Source organism: Stenella coeruleoalba (assembly GCF_951394435.1).
Source record: "Stenella coeruleoalba genome assembly, chromosome: 19".
Lineage (NCBI taxonomy): Eukaryota > Metazoa > Chordata > Mammalia > Artiodactyla > Delphinidae > Stenella > Stenella coeruleoalba.
Genome location: NC_137165.1, coordinates 14,548,430 through 14,566,659, shown reverse-complemented (window position 1 = coordinate 14,566,659; position 18,230 = coordinate 14,548,430). Strand labels below are relative to the sequence as shown.

Sequence of the window (18,230 nt, the reverse complement as noted above, 5' to 3'; positions counted from 1 at the left end):
AATTCTACTGTCTGTGGAGCTGCTTGGCCTAAGGCTCTGAATTGCAAGTGGCCCTGCTTGTTCAGCCCACGTTGTTGTCCTGGAGGGGGTCAAGGCTCCTGGAGAGAGTCTTGACTTGGCCTGGAACCAAACCTTTGGAGACTTTATTTAGCCCCGACTGTAGAAGACCAGGCCGGGCCAGAGCCAGCTAAGCCTTACTTGCAGATACTGTCCCTACCAGAGTGACTTGACCTCTTGGATTTGGGGCCTCAGGCTGACACTTTCAGCCCAGCAGATTATGTAAAATACTGGGCATGAACGAGCCCCCCGTGGCTGCTGCATTTCGTAAGCTCCACTTGGGGAGGAAGTGAGGACAGTGTCACTCAGATGGCAGCTTCCTTGTGCTGCGGGACTGGCAAGCAGCGTGGCACGGGCTCTGGGGGCCCTGAACTCCAGAAAACCCCTCCCGGGAGATTCTGGGTGTGTGGGCACCTCTGCAGGGCTCTTTGGGGGCAGAGACTGTCTCCTTCACTTGTCTTCCCAGTGCCGGGCACATGGTGGGGAATGAGTGAATGGATGTCGAGCCCTGGTGTTTTATGGGATGATAATAGCTCCAGGAGGATTGAAGAAACAATTGTGAATTTCCAGATATTCCAAGCCAGGGACAGGTGGGGTCTGAGGAAAGTGAAGATGGACGAGGTTTTGGGTGGTGACTGACAGCAGGCCACCTGTTGGTAAAATGCACAGAATTTAATTTCACATCCTTTCCCATCAACTCCACCCCCACGCCAGCCAAAATGTCAGGGCGAATGTGGCCCGGAGTGGGGACTCTTGGGGGTGACTACTTACTGCCTTCTGGGGGGTTCTTTCAAGATTGGACTCTGAGGTTGGAGTCTCACGAGGAGCGGGTCCTGCTGCAGTGGGCCGTCACGGGGCCTGACACAAGGGTCTGTGCTCATGCCAGGGCGGGTGAAGGCTTGGTGGGGCTGTGAGTCACCGCGTCTTCACCCTGGTCCTGGTCCAGCCAGCTCTACATTTAAGCTCACGTTGTGCTTAAGTGACTTCCTTGAGAGGGTGTTTGCCAGGCCCTCAGGCAAATCCCCAGCTGGCAGGGAACGGGAAGGGAATGGGGCACAGGAGGGGAGCGCGGGCCCCCAACGTGGAGGGCGAGTTCCCATTTGTCAGGCTGGGGAAGCAGCAGGTCTGACCTCGACCTCCACTCCCACCTCCAGGGCTGCGAGCCCTGCTCCAAGCTCCGGTCTCGTTCCTTGGAGGGGGTGCTGCCTGCCTGCGATGCCCACAGCTCTGGGCAGCTGGCATTTTCCACTCTCTGTGCCTCAGAGGGATAATGATAACACCTTCTAGACTGTGGGATTCCAGTGAGTTAATCCACGGAAAGTGCTTAGAACAGTGCCTGGTACTTGTGAAACCATCAATAAATAACCATTGTCTCTCCCTAAAGCTTGGCATCCACACTGGTCTCCTAATGCTGCCGGAAACAAATTACCACACATTTAGTGGCTTAAAACAACACAGATTTATTCTCTTACAAGTCTCAAGGGTCAACAGGGCTGCATTCCTTCTGGAAGCTCTAGGGGAGAGACCCTGTTTCCTTGCCTTTTCCAGCTTCTAGAGGCCCCCTGCATTCCTTGGCTCCTGGCCGCATCCTTTGTCTTCAAAGCCAGCAGTGTAGCATCTTTCAGTCTTGCACTCAATCTCTCCCCGTCCCCTTCCGCCTCTCCCTCTCCTTCTGCGGGCTCATAGCCTTTTCTCTTGCCTGCCTCTCACAGGACCTTTGTGATTACATAGGGTCCACCTGATCATTCATTCCCAGGATAATCTCCCCACCTAAAAATCCTTAACTTAATCAATTTGCAAAGTCCCTTTTGCCGCATAAGGTGACATAGTCACAGGTTTTGTGGATTAGGAGGTGGACATCTTTGGCAGGACCTCGTTCTTCTATCACAGGATCAGATTACATTTCAGAGACTGGGAGAGGCAGCCTCCAGCACAAATTGCTAACTAGTTTGCTGATGGAAGGTCAAGGGTTAAGTCCTTCACCTGGGGAAAGGGCAGGAAAGCCTGTGAGAACATGCTGGGGTGGCCATGCAGCAGGGGGAAAGCAGCTCTCCTTCGGACGTAGGAGATTTCTGGTAGCTTCAGACACTCTCCCAGCTTATGCTAAGGGTGTGCATTTGATGCCCAGAGAGGGATCTGTTTGAGATTCCAGTTAAGCATCCAAAGCTTGAGAAAGGAACAGGAGAGTGAGGAAATCATCAGAGCAGTGGATGAGACGAGAATTTGGTGTTCGAAGACCTTCAGGGGAATCCCAGCTCTGCCACTTTCTGGCTGTGTGGTTCTGGGCTAGTCTCCTCCCTCTTTGAAATCTTATTTGCTTGTTCCCATTCTTATAATGGAAAAATATAGTACCTCCCTCAGGGAGGTATTTGAGAGAGGAATGAAGCTAAATGAGAGAGTGGAAAGGACTTACAAGGCGCAGGTGCCCACATGTTCGGGGCATCACGTGGTGCTGGGCTTTAGGGGTGTCCAGAGGAGTGTGACGCAAGTGCTTCAAAGACCCTACAGAATCACCGGGCAGGTAACAAGACAGGGCGCGCGTCAGGTGCTGCGGCGGTGCCACAGATTCTGACACGAGGGCTGACCCTGCAGGCCAGAGGCTTCAGCTGTGTCTTCAGGAGAGAAGACCCCATGTGGGAGAAGGCATTTTAGGCAGCAGGGATGGCGAGAACCAGAGTTCAGAGGCTGGAACATTCCTGGCATGTTGGAAAGGCAGAGATCTGATGGCTGTTGGGGAGATTGGACAAGTAGGGAGAGGCACTAGGAGCCGTTGCAGGTGTTTAAGGAGAGGATATGCTGAACCCGCATCACACTTTGTAGTCATATATTTATATTCACTCGGCTTTTGTGTTTTTTTGTTTGTTTTTCAACATCTTTATTGGAGTATAATTGCTTTACAATGGTGTGTTAGTTTCTGCTGTATAACAAAGTGAATCAGCTATACATATACGTAAATCCCCATATCTCCTCCCTCTCACGTCTCCCTCCCACCCTCCCTATCCCACCCCTCTAGGTGGTCACAAAGCACCAAGCTGATCTCCCTGTGCTATGTGGCTTCCGCTTTTGTTTTTTAACGTCTTTCTTTCCCACTAGATTATAAGCCACATGAGCACAGGGGCTATTGAATGCTTGTTTCCCGTTGTATCTACAGGGTCTGGTGGGCATTTGTTGAATGAATAAATAAATGAGTGAAGAACCTACTTGAGTCCCCCAGTAATCACATTTTGCAGCATTGAGTCTTTGACAAGCCTCAGGTGTAGGGTGGCGTTCTGGGAAGGTTCATCTGGCTCTGGTGAGTGGAGCGGAGGCAGGAGAGAGCGGCACTTGGAATCCAGTGGGGAGTGGGATGCTGTGGGTCTCTACCACAGCAGAGGAGAGGGTGGCGCAGAGGGAAGAATCCTTGCAAGAGATGAGCAAGGACACTTTGAAGAGCTTGGGGACTCAGTGTGGCAGAGGAGGGGGAGAGAGGAGGAAGAGGGGGCCAGGAATGACTTGGGGATCTTAGGTGACAAGAAGAATTTTACGTCTTTTCACTCAGGGAAAGTTTTCAAGCACTTTCTGTGTGCGGGGCACTGTGCTAGTTGGTGGCCACTCAAGGCTAAATGGGGTATGATCTCCACCGTAGAGGAGAAGGAATTCTGGAGGAAGGAGGAGGCCTGTTGGCGTCTGTGCCTTACACAGTCAGGAAATGCTGGCGGGGCTCGGGGGGTACAAGGGGTAAAGTTGATGGCCCACAGCCAGCACCTTCCATTGTGGGATTGAACCCCCAGGGACAGGAAGATATAGTCAGAGGTGTAGCTGGAAGGCCGCTCGGCCGGGGTTCCCATGCCCGCTTCCATCCCATCCTCTCTATCCCTACTCCTCTCTGTTTACACATCACTTCCCCGGAGCACCTCCTCTGGCCCCTGCTGTGCCCTCCACGTGACCATGCCCTGCCTCAGTCATGACTCTGATTTCCCTTCTTAACTGTCTGTATCCCACCACCCCCACCCCCATTAAACTGCTCCCACACATGGGGTCAGGTTCTTTTTTATCTTGCTCACTATTATAAGGTTGAATAGGTGGATGGATACAAATAAGGAAATGTGGGGGAAAAAAAGGATGGGAGAGAATTAAAGCAAGACATTAGCAGTAGGAGTAAGGGTGATTGTTTTTCCTTTTATATTTCTGTATTTTACAAATTTTCTATAATAAGTATTTGGCTTTTATCCCCTGCAAAAGTGTGAAAGAAGAGAAAACAGGCAAGAAAACAGGCAGCTCAGGGTTTTGGTCTCCTTGCTCATGAGCTGTTGGCTTTTGACCTGCTTTTACAGGTGGAAGCAGGGAAAGGCCTGGAGATGAGGAAGCTGGTTCTCTCAGGGTTCCTGGCCAGCGAGGAGATCTATATTAACCAGCTGGAAGCTCTGTTGCTGGTGAGTATATACTCTGGGGCCTTTGTGCTCTAAAGCTGCTTTTGGAGTTGGAGAGGGAGGGGGACCTGGACCAGTCCTTCCCAGGGGCGGGGTCTGTGGTACTACTCTGCCTATGGCTTGGCAGCCAAGGTCACTGAAAAGGCCTCTCAGCCCCGGTTCTCCATTACCTGCCCTGGGAAAGGTAGAAGAAGAAGCACCACCTGGTTGGGGGTGGCAGACACTCCATCATCCCTGACTACAGTGCAGGCATTACTAATGGATCACAGTTCTCTGTCCAGGTGGGGTCTTAGCCTCCGACTCCGGCTGGTACTCTGGGCAAATCTCAACAAGTCAGTCACGTGGAGACCTCTTTGTCATCCCTAGTCCCGTTCCTTCCTTCTCCCTGGAGTAGTTAACCGTTCGCCCCATCCTGAGGCCCTCTGGCCGGAAATGTGTTGAAGGGCTGTCTGTGTGGTTCTGAGAAGCTCTGAGGCATTAGACAGGCTGCCGCCCTCTGTGAATGTGCCTTAGTTTCGTCTCCAAGACGGAGGTGTTGTTGTGAGAATCGGACTGAGAGGGGAATAATACAATGTTTTCAAAAGGTAAAAGTAACCACACAGATATAAGATGTTTTTGCCTCTGAAGAAAGTGCATATTAGATGCGTCTGGATACTTACTGTGCAGAGTGATTGTGGCATGTGAAGTCCTCTTCCTTGGGTGTTGCGCAGTCTGAGACATCAGCTGGTATCAGAAAAAGGAGGGATCAGAAAGGTAGATGTAAATCAGTAGGTAGTCATTCTTACAAGAATTGTAAGATACGCGTTTATGTACTTGCTGCGATGTGAGGTACTGTCACCCGGTGTCCCAGGGGACTTGGCATTTATTACCCCAGGAGTAACTATTGAGATGAGTAGCTGCTTTGTAACATGCTGGGATGAGTCGGTGGTCGATCTCACTGGGAGTTTGTTGGTCTGCACAGTCATTCTTTCAAGGGAGGAACAGTTTGGCAGGTCCATAAGGACTCGGGTCTGGGGCCAGAGCTAGGGCAAGACTTGACGCTGCCATTAATCGTAGACTTATTGCCCCCGTCTTTCAAACTGTGCATCTTAACCATTAGTGGGTAATGTAATCAGTGTAGTGGGGTGAACCAGCATTTTAAAACAAACGAGAAAGAAAATGTTGGCCTGCATCCCATGTAGTAAGAATAAGTACTATTTCATGCAACTTTTGGCTTGTGTGGATATGTGTATGTACGTACTGGGCCACATGCTTTCTTACATGCGTTGTCGGTTTTAAAAACCACTGGCGGGACTTTGCAGGCGGTCCAGCGGCCAAGACTTCGCACTTCCAATGCAAGGAACAAGGGTTCAATCCCTGGTTGGGAAACTATGATCCCACATGCTGCGCGGCGCAGCCAATAAATAAATAAATAAGTAAATAAATAAATACGTAAGTAAGTAATTTAAAAAGAAAAAAAAACCGGCTTTGGGCAAGCCATGGGTAACCTTCTTGAGCCTCAGTTTCCTCATCTGAAGATGAAAACAAGGCCATTACCTTCTCTCTCTCCTTCATGGGGTTGAGAAAATCAGGTGATCCTTTTGGGGACCTAGTACAGTGCCAGGTACTTAGACACCGAAATATTATCCGAAGGAAGGAGGACAGACAGACGAAATACACCTTACAAACTATGAATTGCTGTGCCCAGACACAGGGGCGTAGTTGTCATTACTTAAAGGATGCATATTTGAAAGAAGTTCAGAGGAACCAGACTGCCTGGCTTTGAATCCCTGCTCAACTGCTTACTAGCTACAGACCTTCAGCAGATTAATGAACCTTTGTGCCTCATTTTGTCCACCAGCAAACTGGGTATGCTAATATTAGTACTCTCTTCATGGGGCCGTTGTGACGGGTAAGTGAGTTTGCAGGGGAAGCTCTTAGAGCCTGAGTGTGAGTGGGTTCTAATTTTTCCTCCTGTTCTGGGAAAGAGCGCAGGTTAGAGCTTGTTTGTTTCTATCAACCCAGCAGTTCCCTGAAGGAAGGGGAGGTACATGTTCCCATCAGAAGCATGCCCCTCTTAGATTACAGCTCGTTCTAATCTGTCACTGGGCCTAATTTGAGTCCCATTTGTCTGGGTAAAGATAACAGATTTAGGGGCCAAAACACGCCCTACCTGCCTGCCTTTCTAACAGCTCACGCTCTCAAGGTAAAAACTGGGAGGCTGAGGCTGCCAGTCCTGGGGTGTGACCCAGGGCAGGTCCCTCCTCTTCCCCCCAGCTTGTTCATCCTGGCTTGGTTCTTTCTGGAGCAGAGGCAAGAGCTAGGGAGGGACGGGCCAGGAGGCCTGGTCTGCACCTGGAGCCCCCTCCGGAAGAGGGGGCAGGACCCTCCACGGCCACAGTCTCAGATGATAAGCCTCAGAGATGAGGAATCAAGCCCTCCTCTCTCTCCTGGAGCTGGGGGCCCTTCCCAGCTACCCAGGAGCTAAGCCCTTTGCTCTTTGGGGTGATCTGACAAAGGCGTTCAGAGAAGAAAACCTGTCTTCCCCAGCTCCCTCCGCCTCCCACGCCCAGCTCTCCTTGCCACCCTACCCCCATTCCCGCAGCTCTTCTCCTGAGTGTTTGTTCTCAGTTTCACACTTCCTGATACGCAAACAGCTGGTCGTGTGTAGCCTGGACTGTGGACACACAGACGCAGACGGGGAGGCCACACAGGAGGCTCTGTTCCCGCCGCCTGGGTTGCTGGCTGGGCAAGGTTTGGTAACCTTCCAGAGCCCTCCAGGTTCCTGATGGGCTCAGATGACAAGGGAAGAGGGTCTGGGAGCTGGGGCTGAGGTGGGGAGTGGAAGAAGGGGGCAGACCAAATGCATGTAATTCTGCAAGTCCCTGCAGGCTGCAGGTGAGCTGGGTGCTCCCTCTGGCCTGCCTTTGCCTTAGTACCTTCCAGCCCTGGGTCCCACCTGGCCCTCCTCTCTTCGACTCTCCTTCTGGAGTTTGCTTTGCTCCTTATCTGTAAGATAGGTTCAGGACGCTCCCCCCGACCCCTCCACCCCCGCCCCCAGCCTGTGGTGATAGTTAACAAAAGTACATGTGGCAGCCTCCAGGCCTCTTGGGATAGGAGGTGGAGGAAGTGGGCCGATTTCTTTCCCTGGTTTCGAAAGTCAAAAGGCAACTTGCTGGGGGACAGAAGAGACAAATGACAGTGTGAAGTCATGAAAGGAGTTCGAACCCGCCTGGCCCGTCTTCCCGAGGAGCACTTCATGGGACACCCAGAGCCAGAGTTAACTCTAATAAAATGGGGAACTGGCACCCCATCCTCTGCTGCAGGATTCTGGGAAGAGGGAGGGGGAGCTGGTGTGCTTTGTCAGGAGAGCAGGGCTGCCTGTGCCTTTCTGCTGCCCTCCCTGCCCGAGGCCTATTTTCAGGCCTTCACCTCCCAGGGTCTCAGGCCAGCTGGGGGCACGCATCCAGCACTTTCCCTTCCCCCAAAGGCCCCCCCAACCTTGTCCTGAGAACCAACGGCCTGATGCCCCAAGCGCAGTCCCTGTCTGTGTGACCTGCCCCTGGTGAGCACCGGCGCTTCCCCTTTTGCAGACAGTGGGACTTCAGGAGGAAGCAGAGCACTTGTGTCTTGTCCCTGCATAGGCCTGGGTGCTTCCCCAGCAGCTTCTGAGAAATCCTGACCGCCCCCCGGCTCCTTCCCCAGGACTGTTCTCTCCTATTTCCTTTATTCCCCCTGGGTGGGGATTGCACCCCGGCTGGGACAGGGACTCCGCGATGACTTGGACCCTCCTCTGGACTTGGGTAGATAGAGGTAAAAAGGATAAACTCTGATGGATCCCAAGGGCCAGCTCTGTATCCTTCACGGAACGTTGGGAGCCGTGAGCTCAATGTCGCTGCCCACCTGGGGTGGGGAAAACATTCTTCCTTGCTCCTGGCCCCGTTCCCTCTGTGTCCCTGCCTGCCATGCTTCCCCAGGCCCCAACCCTCCACTTACTCTGATATTCCCTCTGAGGCCCTTTCCCATCACCTCCTCTGTGAAGCCCTCTCCGAGCTGTGCCAGTTGGTTGGTATTTACAGTCCAAGTCGAGTAATAAGTGTATCTTGCTTTGTCCACGAAAACGTTTCATTTGTGTTGGTCCAGTTTACCCAAATAGATTGTAACGTTGTCCGGAGCAAGGAGCATGAGTCATAAAAATAATCTCCTGAAGGGAAAATTGGACCCCGTCACTCCCCTGTTTCAATCCCTCCGGGGAAAGCCAGGTCATTACATGGGCTTAAAAGCCGCATTCCTTCCCCCTGTGTGATCTGGCCTCTGCTCACCCCTCCAGCCCTCCTTTAGGGCCCTGCTCGCCAGCCCCCTTGCTCGCAGCACACAGGCTCACTGTTTGCTTCTAGCTCCTCTCTCTGCCCAAGCTCTTCCCACCTTGGGACCAGGCGTTGAGGAGCTCTGCCTGAAATACTGTCCCCTTTGCCCCCACGCTTCCATTTCAGGTCAGTGTCTCCTTCTTGTCCTTCAGCAGGACATCCCCTTCTTATTTCCTTCATTGCGCTTATGTGTGATTTTGTGTTTGTTTCCTCGTGTTTTGTTTGTCTCCCCTACTAGATGGGAGGCTCCACGGGGGCAGTGATTAGTGAATCACTGACTGCCCGCTACACCCCCTGGTCTGGCCTTACATGGGCACTTGGTCCATTATTTGTGGGGTAAATAGTAATAACAGTAGCAGCTAACACTTACTGATTGCCTTCTATGTGCCAGGCACATACTCAATATTTTAGATAAATGATGGCTTTTGATCTTCCCATCAGTGTTCTTGAGAAGGTAATATTACCCTGGTTTCACAAACAAGGCTGCTGAGGCCCAGAGATGCTAAGTGACTTGCCCACAGCTATTAAGCGGCAGAATTGGGACTCTGGCCCACACTGCCTGGCCTGCACCAGGTCGAACCCCAGCCTGCTTTCCTAGCAAAGGGCTGGACGTTAGGCCTCATTGGTTCCGGCACTGAGAGGGTCAGAGGAGGACTTCTGCTTTTTCCTGCTTTCATCATCACGTCTGGATTTTTTAGAGCTGGGAGGACAGGGGAGCTAGAAGTCAGAGCACTGTCTGGGTCTTTAAGTAGAGGGGACTTCCCCTTGTGGACAGACAGATGGGAGGATAGAGTGAAGCCTGGCTGGACATCCGGCAGCCGTGGCTGGCTCGAGCTTGGGGGTCTTCTCTCAGGGTGAGCCAGCGATAACTGCGGCCTCCCTCGGTGGAGGTGTTCCCTGCAGTCCAGCACTGAGTCACCCGTTCTCTGCTAGAATGCTTGCCTTGTCGGAAGCTCGCTACCTAATCCTGTGAGGTAGTGGGGGGCAGCTCTAGTGAGCCCATACCTGCGCCTGCAACTTCTCCTTTCTGCCCTTTGGGTCTCCAGAAGGACCCAGACTAAGTCAAAGACCTCTTTCCACACAGCCCTTTATCTTCACAGTAGATGAAGAACACCAACCGTGTCTGACTCAGGCTTCTCTCTCTCAAGTACGCGTACCCCTCCCCCGCACCTCCCCACCCCCATGCCTTCTCTATGGGGCAGGTTCCCAGACCCTCTCCCCTGCAGGGCCTTTGGTGTGCAGTCTGGGCATCTTTGGGGGCTTTAGGGCTGAAGGAAGGTCAACCATGGAGGAGCTCTTTATCCTTCAGTATCATTGATTGTTTGTTTCAATGATTAATTTTAATAGCTTTTTTTCCTGATTATAAAATTAATATTTACTCACTGGAGGTGATTTAGAAAATACAGAAATCCCACTGAAGAAGATGTATCCAAGGCTCATTTTCCCTTCATGTTGGGCTTTACGGTGATAACTTCAGCCAGCAAGTGTTGGGGATGGTCCTGAGCTTCCGTCTGTCACCTCACCCTCTCCAGCAGCAAGCCTTGGAGCACCTTGGTGTAGATAAGCAGAGATGACAGATAGGGATATTGCATGTCATCTTGCATGTCAGCCTCGGCATTGAGAAAGAGTCTGAGGCTACGACAAGGCTCAGTGAGGAAGGTCATTGTGCTTGCTTAGCAATGTCTGCCGTGGGTACAGGACGTAGCACGATGGCATGCGTGCCACGCTCGCTCTCTCTGTACTAAGTGATGGGAACTTAAGATATCAGTGCAGCTGAGATTGGTTTGGGTCCCTTAGAAACTCTATTCCCCAAGTCCTAGAATCATGTTCTGTTTCTTGGAAGGAAATAGCTAAGGGGTTGAGTTCCCCGTCAACCCTCCTTCCCACTGAAGCGTGACAAGGGAGTTTGTGACTCAGAGCATGAGGCCATTGTGGAAGAAAGCTAGGGACCCTGTTAAACCATCAGGCAAACCCAGTACTGGCTGAGAACCAGAGGTCCCTCAGGGGACACAGGGTGGGAGAAGTGTGTCCTGGCGCCACCCCTCGGACCTGATGGGACTGCTGGACCAGCCTCCCTCTTCTTACAGTAATGGGTGGCTTGCTGGGGCCTGTGACAGCAGCTGCTCCATTCAAACCACGTTCAGGTCCCCTGGCCTCAGTGGCCTTATCTGGGCAGAACTCGAGCAGCAGGAGGGCCTAATCTGGGCCCTGGGCCTGCTGACCCTCCGGTTGATTTCCCTCTCACCTCTGCTCTTTCTTCCTCTTCTTGCCCAGCCCATGAAACCCCTGAAGGCCACTGCCACCACCTCCCAGCCCGTGCTCACCATCCAACAGATCGAGACCATCTTCTACAAGATCCAGGACATTTACGAGATCCACAAGGAGTTCTATGACAACCTCTGCCCCAAGGTGCAGCAGTGGGACAGCCAGGTCACCATGGGCCACCTCTTCCAGAAGCTGGTGAGTCTCCCGTCGATGGAGGGCCCTTACCCGGGACCTCAGTGGAGTTGCCGGTGTTGAGAGAGGACTGGTCAGCCCCAGACCTCCTGGCCTCCTTGAAGGCCTGAGTCATTTCTGAGTCCTGGAGGAAAGCCTGGGCTTCTGCCTTATGGGGAACCTGGGCCTGCTGCCCCGACTCCCGGCCTCCCCCAGTGAAGCCCTAGACTGCCTCTAGGGCTGCCAGGGACAGGCCACGTGGGTAGGTGCCCTTGGCAGGGCACTGTTTCTCTCACCTGGGGGCTCCAGGGCTGGACCGAAGGCTCCCCTGCTGGGCTGCAGGGCCCTGTGCCTCAGCCGGCAGAGGGCCAAGTGCCAGGTGGACAGGCAGGGACTGCTCACCTGAGACGTCAGACGCTCGCCTCGCTTCCGCACTGCCTCTGAAGTGAAGAGTCGGGAGGGAGACCATGTCAGCCAACGATCCTCTCCTGAGGACCCTGGAGCAGGAAGCACTAAGAGCCCAGCCCACCCGCAGGGCAGGGAGAGGGACAGAGGAGGTGGAAGTAGCGTGCGGCCTTGGTCGGGAACGACCCTCTCCTCTAGCTCGGCGTCCGTCTCTGGCCGCGTCCCCTGAGGACCCCCAGTCACACCCACAGGGCCCCCACCGGCTCTCCGCCACATAACTTCTGCCAGTCCAGCAGGCGGGATGGAGCTCAGGAGTCTGTGGCCCTATCCTCTGGGTATGGGTGGGGGGGGGGCAGGGAGCCGTGCTTCTCCGTTTCCTCCCCTGCAGTGGTGGGACCTGTTGAATGGGCAGGGCTCTGCTTTTCTCACATGGAGAAGACTCTTGCTTGGATGCTCCTAGGCCACAAGCTCAGCATGCTCAAAACTGAACTCGTTGGCTCTGAAGTTCTTTGCTCTTTTCCCTGCCTCTGTCTCAGTGGGTGCGGCCATGTCCCAACCACCGTCCATCCATGACTCCCGGGGGCTCATCCTTGGCACCTCCCCTCCCCCACCCCCTAACACCTCCCTGCATCCCATGGAGTCCACTTCATTAAAGCTCACAGCCACCTGCTTCTCTCCAGCACTCTGGCGCCCTCACCTGGACCACTGCTGTGGCCTCATGAGTGGCTTCTGCCCCAGACCTGCCTCCCAGGCAGCCTCTGGCCTCTACCTAAAAGCAGGAGAGCGTTTTCTAAACTCCTGACCGGACCTCAAGTCCCCCCTGCTCAGGGATTTGGATAAAGGCCAGGCTCCGAGGAGTGGCTTATGAGACCCTCTGCTGCTGGCCTCAGCAACCCCCTCTGCGCCCCCGACGCTGAACCTTCTGGTCTCAGTTCACGCTGCAGGTGCGCTTGACCTCTCTGTACTTGCGCTCTAGCCTGAAATGTCCTTCTCTGTCTTATCTGGCTTCTCTGGTCAGTTTCCAATTTAGAAATGACCTCCGTGGAGAAGCCTTCCACAGCCTCTGAAATGCAGCCCCTATGCGTACCCACTCCGTGAACACTAAACTGCCTGACTCCCCAGAACCATAAGCTCCAGGAGGACAGACTGTATTTTCTTCAATTTGGACCCCCAGAACCAGCCCAGTGATCAATACATGAATGAGCGAGTGAGTGAGTGAATGAATGGGTGAATGAGCGCACCGTGTCCTTGACCCCTGGGACCAGGGAGAAGTTGGAAAGGCATTGAGGAGACATCACAGGACCTGAGGTCTGTGTCCTGAGGGACAGCAGTGTTACAGAGATGAGCACAGTTTCTAGAGCCAGGTCGCAGCTGGGTTTGAATCCGGGTTCTGCCACAGGTTAAACTTGTGACACTGGGCAACTTACCCAACTTCTCCTGACTCAGCTTCCTCATCTGTAAAAACGGGGATAATGATGGTGTTTACTTTACTGGGTTGTTGTGAGGACTGAGTGAGTTAATACCTGAAAAGTTCTTGGAACAGGACTTGGAATATAGTAAATAAGTAAATACTCCGTAGTTAGCCATTATCATTACTGTTATTACTATTATTACCGCTATTATTATTATTATTAGGAAGAAGCACCCCTGAAAGGCGTTGTTGCCAGGGAACTCCACACTTCTGGTTCTGTCAGCCCCAGAGTGCTGGCCCCAGTTCAGGGATGATGAGCACCCAGTCATCACTGCCCGCCTGGTCCAGGAGCCTGAGCTGATTGGCTTGGTGGGCAGCCTCTCCTCAGCCCTCAGGAGGGCAGAAGAGAGCAAACCCCGGTGGCGGGGGCGGGGGGGGGGGGCGGTGGTAGGAGTGAGTAGCCTGGAGCATAGTGGAAAGGCTGTCCCAGTTTATCTTTGTCACTTGGACCCTGCTGTCACCAGGCTTCCCCATTCTGGTCTGAGCTTCACTGGCCTGGCTATGAATTTGCTACCCCCCTCTTCCCTCCCCCTGCATCATGAACTGATGTCTGAAGCCCCTGGGGCTACAGGTTTGGGAGGAGGCCGGGCAGGCCAGGCATCTGGAGACAGTTTATTTTCAGCTGGTCTCCGGGTATTTGATTATCCATTACCGAGAGAAGGGAATTAGCATCTCCGTTATTTGTTTTATGGGATCACCCCAGTGCCAAGCTGCTGTTTCCAAGCAACCTCCGCTTCCCAGTTAATGGCCCTGGCAGGCCAGGCCTTGGGCCCTGCAGACTAAGGTGCTCCATGGAGATGGCAGTGCCTGGGATGGCCAGTGACCCCTGCACACAGGCCTTCTGCCCAGGTGGCTCCTGCTTCTGGCTCACCTCCGGCTACTCCCTTCTGTAGTGGGATAGGAGGGTAGCGTTCCACCCTGAGCACCCAGCCTTTATCCTTCTGTGGGAAGGGGGACAAGGAATGTGCATACTTAGAAGAATAGCAATGATACTTTGGTTTAGGAAGTGACTGGCTAGCACATCCCCTGTAGCGCGGGACACCAGTGGGCCAGGGCTCCCTCTGGAAGAGGAAACGAACTCCATCCCTTCCCGCCCCTCCCCATCTGGGATTTTCCTTTCTGAAAAGTCTGGCCCATCTGGGGCTGAGACCTGCATGGCTCTGGCCCTGGCTTCTTCACAAGCATCCTAGCTCTCACTTTCCCCTCTGGCTTTCCTGCGCCCCACCTGCCAGCTTCCTCGAGTTCTGTCTCTGCCCTGGGTGGCTACAGGTCCCCCACCCACCTCTTCGGATCTTTGAGGAGCACAGGGATTCTGCAGAAAGCAGAGTCGATCCGGGGCAGGGCTCAGGGGCAGCCCACTTCCCGCCTCGTACCTTGGTGGGTAGAACGTCCTTCCTACTTCATTGGAAAAAATTTTAACCAGAAAATCTAGAGAATAATGTAGCAAACAATGGTGCAGTCACCTCCCAGAAATAACAGATGTTAAGCTCTGAAGATATATGGAAAGACGTTTCAATCAAGAAAATAAAGCGTTACAGATGAGAATGAAGTCTCTCTCTCTCCCTTTCCTCTTGCCCTTCCTCTCAACCTAGAAGCGGCTACTGACATGAATTTGGTGTGTAGCCTTCTAGGCTGCAGTTCGTGTTTTCGCTATGCATATATATCTTTTTATGGCATTGCATGTACTTTTAAAGTGTATATAAGTGTGTCTGTATGTATCATATATTTTGCAATTCAATCAGCATTCATTTTGAAACTTGTCAACGTTGCTACACAAAGATCTAGTTCATCTATTTTAACTGCACAGTGTGTATGGGTTCCCCTTGTGGGCATTTGTTTCCAGTCTTTTCACAAAAGAAAGAGTGAGGCAGGTAAATACCCTTGTTCACATTTCCTTGTGCACACACATATTCAAGTTTCTCTAGAGCAGTGCTTTCCAGTAGAAATAGAGTGCGAGCCACGTATATAACTTAAACTTTTCTAGTGGTCACAGTGAGTAAAAATAAACAGGTGAAATTAATGTGAAGAATATATTTTATTTCGCCCAACAGAGTCAAAATATTATCATTTCAACATGTAAACAAGATTAAGAAATTAATGAGATCATTTACATTCTCTTTCTCATACTAAGCCTTTGAAACCCAGGGTGTACTCTACACTCAGCACATCTCAGTTTGGACTAGTCACATTTTAGGCGCTCAGTATCCCCGTGTAGCAAGTAGCTCCTGTACGGGACAGCATAGCCCTGGGGTCTGTTTGTAGAAGAGGATTTGCTAAGTAGTAGGCTAAGCTGTGCATATTTTGAACTTTATTAATTATTGACAAATTACTGTCCAAATAATTATACTAACTTACACCCCCGCAAGCAATCTGGGAAAGTTCCTATTTTCCTACATTCTTTCCAACCCTTAATATCATTAGACTTTTAAATTTTGACCAGGTTGATGGGTATGAAGTAGTATCTCATTGTGGTTTAATTAGAATTTCCACCCTTTGCTCTGGTAAGAGGAGATGTACGTGCAGAGCACAGAGAAGGCTTTCCATAAATATTTGCGGAATTGAATTAACGAGCCTTGGTTTCCCCTTTTGCAGAAAGGGCTGATGGCATCTGTTCTGCCTCCCCAAGGAGGCGACGAGGCTCTGTGTGGTCCGAAGCTGTGGAAAGCTTTGTGTTAGGTTCAAAGCGACATGCAATGTGTAGAGAGGAAGGACCTCTGGCTCCTTGAAGGCTGAGGAGGTGGGGACAAGGACCTCGAGGGAGGCCAAGGGAAGTGGGGACTGTGCCTTTAAATACAGTTCCCCACACTGAGCATGGGGAGTGGGGCACTGAGCAGGCCACATGTGCCCACCCCTCTCCCTGTCTCCCCCTGCTTCAGCTAATTCCAGGATGTGAAAGATGCGTGAGGCATTAAGGGGCTTCAAACCGTGCGAGACTTTGATGATGCTAAATAAAGCCAAATGCTGCAATGAACTGAGCTTTGGCATGCCAACAAAGGCCGTACCCTGCTCCCCCCAACCCCCAATACCCCCTTGTTAACCTTATTGGCTGAGCCAGTTTCCATGGAAACTACCAAGTTCAAAGGGGTACTATAGTATGTTCACCCTGCCTTTTCCTTCTGCTCCCAGCTAGCCGCTCGGACTGAGTTAGAGGTTCTGAGTGCTAAGGGAGCTCCAGGTGCTCTGGTTATGCTTTCATCCATTCATTAATCCTCTCTCCCCACCCCTCTCCTGCCCTTCTCTCTCTTCTCCCTGCAGGCCAGCCAGCTTGGCGTGTACAAAGCGTTTGTGGATAACTATAAAGTCGCTCTGGAGACAGCTGAGAAGTGCAGCCAGTCCAACAACCAATTCCAGAAGATCTCCGAGGTGGGCAGCTCCCTACACAGCCACCCCTACGACTCGGGGTTTGGGGGGCTGCTCAGAGCCTTCTAGCCTTAGGGCCTCTCCTCCCCTGCTTGCCAGCGAGGAAGATGGTTCCCCGGATGAGTAACACTGAGCCTGATTTGCTTTCTTGCCCGCGACACTTTCCCTCTTAACATAAGAATATCGCTTTATGTATGATTTTGTTATTCTCTTTTAGGTTATTCTGCATTAGAACAGGGGAAGCAAAAAAGGAAATTAAAAAGGCAGCATTCTCCCACACTGTGGTGACCTTAAGCAAGTCACTTCCCTTCTCTTGGGCTTATTTCCTCTGCTGTAGAATGAGGTGTCTGGATTGATCCAGCTTATCCCAAGCCTGCTGGACAAGAACCACCAGGGGCCACTGTTTAAAATGCAGATCTTCAGGCACCTTCCCTGGAGCTTCAATTCAGAAGGTTTGGGGTGGGGCCCAGGAGTCTGTATTGTTAACAGACTTCCCCAGGTGATTTTTATAATCGGGAAGATTTGAGGGAGTCTGGACTAGGTGATCTTTTAAGATCCTTGCAGTCCCACAGAGAGCGGACAAAGGCCACGTGGGTAAGAAGCCCTAGACCTTCTGGCTGGGAGTATGCCTGTCCCTGCGGCTGCAGCCCAGCCCTCCCACCACCCTCCTCCGCAGGGCAAAGATGTGGCATTGTCTGCCGCCGACACTTCTATCCAGGAAGTGGCAGGGAAGGGCTCTAGGATTCCTCAGGAGCACAGCCCAGCTCACCCCTTGAGCCAAAAAGATCTCAGGGATACCCCCCACCCCCCACCCCTCCCACCCAGGCCACTGGCTTTACAATCACAACACCCAGCTCCAAGCTTGGGGCAGGAGAACCTCTGGTTCCAAAGAAAGGGAGCTCCTTCTGCAGTTTTGGAAGTCCTGCCTTATTGGCCCCCTCTGAATCCTTTGCTTTCTCTCTCAGCTCTGTTGCTGGAAAAGTTGGTGAGGTGCAGGGTAGTTTTCGAGAAACTACTGGGGTTATAAGGGTCATACCCAAGTTTGGAATCAGCTGGGAGGCAGTACAAGAGTAGGGCAGATGGAGATGGAAATGTCAGCTTGATTACTAGTCAAAGCCGGATTGGAAAAACGTGGACACGGACCTGTAGCCACACTAGATTTGCTAACACTTCCCCTCCACGTTCAGACACATCTACTGGGGGCAGAGAGAGGAGGGCTGAGCTCTGTTTCTTCTCCCAAACCCAGGGGTCGGGTGAGTCACCCTCTGCCTGGGAGGACGGAGTGGAGTGAGGGGTGGGAAGGTCCCTCTAAGTGGAGCAATGAGGCTGGAGAAAGGGTGTTCCTCTCACGGCTCCCCGCCCTCCCTGGGAACAAACTGGGTTTCCCATCTGTGTTCAGAGTGACCCTGCCGAGGCTGCCCGGGTGCCCTGGTCATGTGTGGTCCAGAGAGTGGTCAGGGGGTTCTCCTCTTAGCCTGGGCTGACTGCCTGTTCTCCATGGTTGGCAGAAACCCCTGCGCTCTTCCCCAAGCCCCTCTCATAGCCAGCTGGCCCCAAGGGCAGAGCGAGGCCCATGGCCTGCTGCCAGTGGCTTCTCACCCTGACTCATGCGCAGACGCTGTCACTTCCCACTGCTGCTGCCGCTTAATTACTGCAATTAGGCCCTCCTCCTCTGCAGCAGAGCGATTTCATACCTCTAGGCTGCCCTGGAAGGGGACATGGAGAAAAATTCCCTAAACCTGGGAA

At 52.5% G+C, this 18,230-nt stretch overlaps 1 protein-coding gene across 2 annotated transcripts in view; it reads left to right on the top strand.

The window, feature by feature from the left end:
- ABR (ABR activator of RhoGEF and GTPase) overlaps nucleotides 1-18,230 on the top strand; it is a 180,102-nt gene that overhangs the window by 102,006 nt on the left and 59,866 nt on the right. For both annotated transcript variants that reach the window (XM_079905368.1, XM_079905369.1), the window contains 3 exons: nucleotides 4,371-4,469; nucleotides 11,087-11,272; nucleotides 16,380-16,487. In XM_079905368.1, coding sequence (XP_079761494.1) covers nucleotides 4,371-4,469; nucleotides 11,087-11,272; nucleotides 16,380-16,487 — 393 coding nt within the window. The remainder of the gene's footprint in view (nucleotides 1-4,370; nucleotides 4,470-11,086; nucleotides 11,273-16,379; nucleotides 16,488-18,230) is intronic.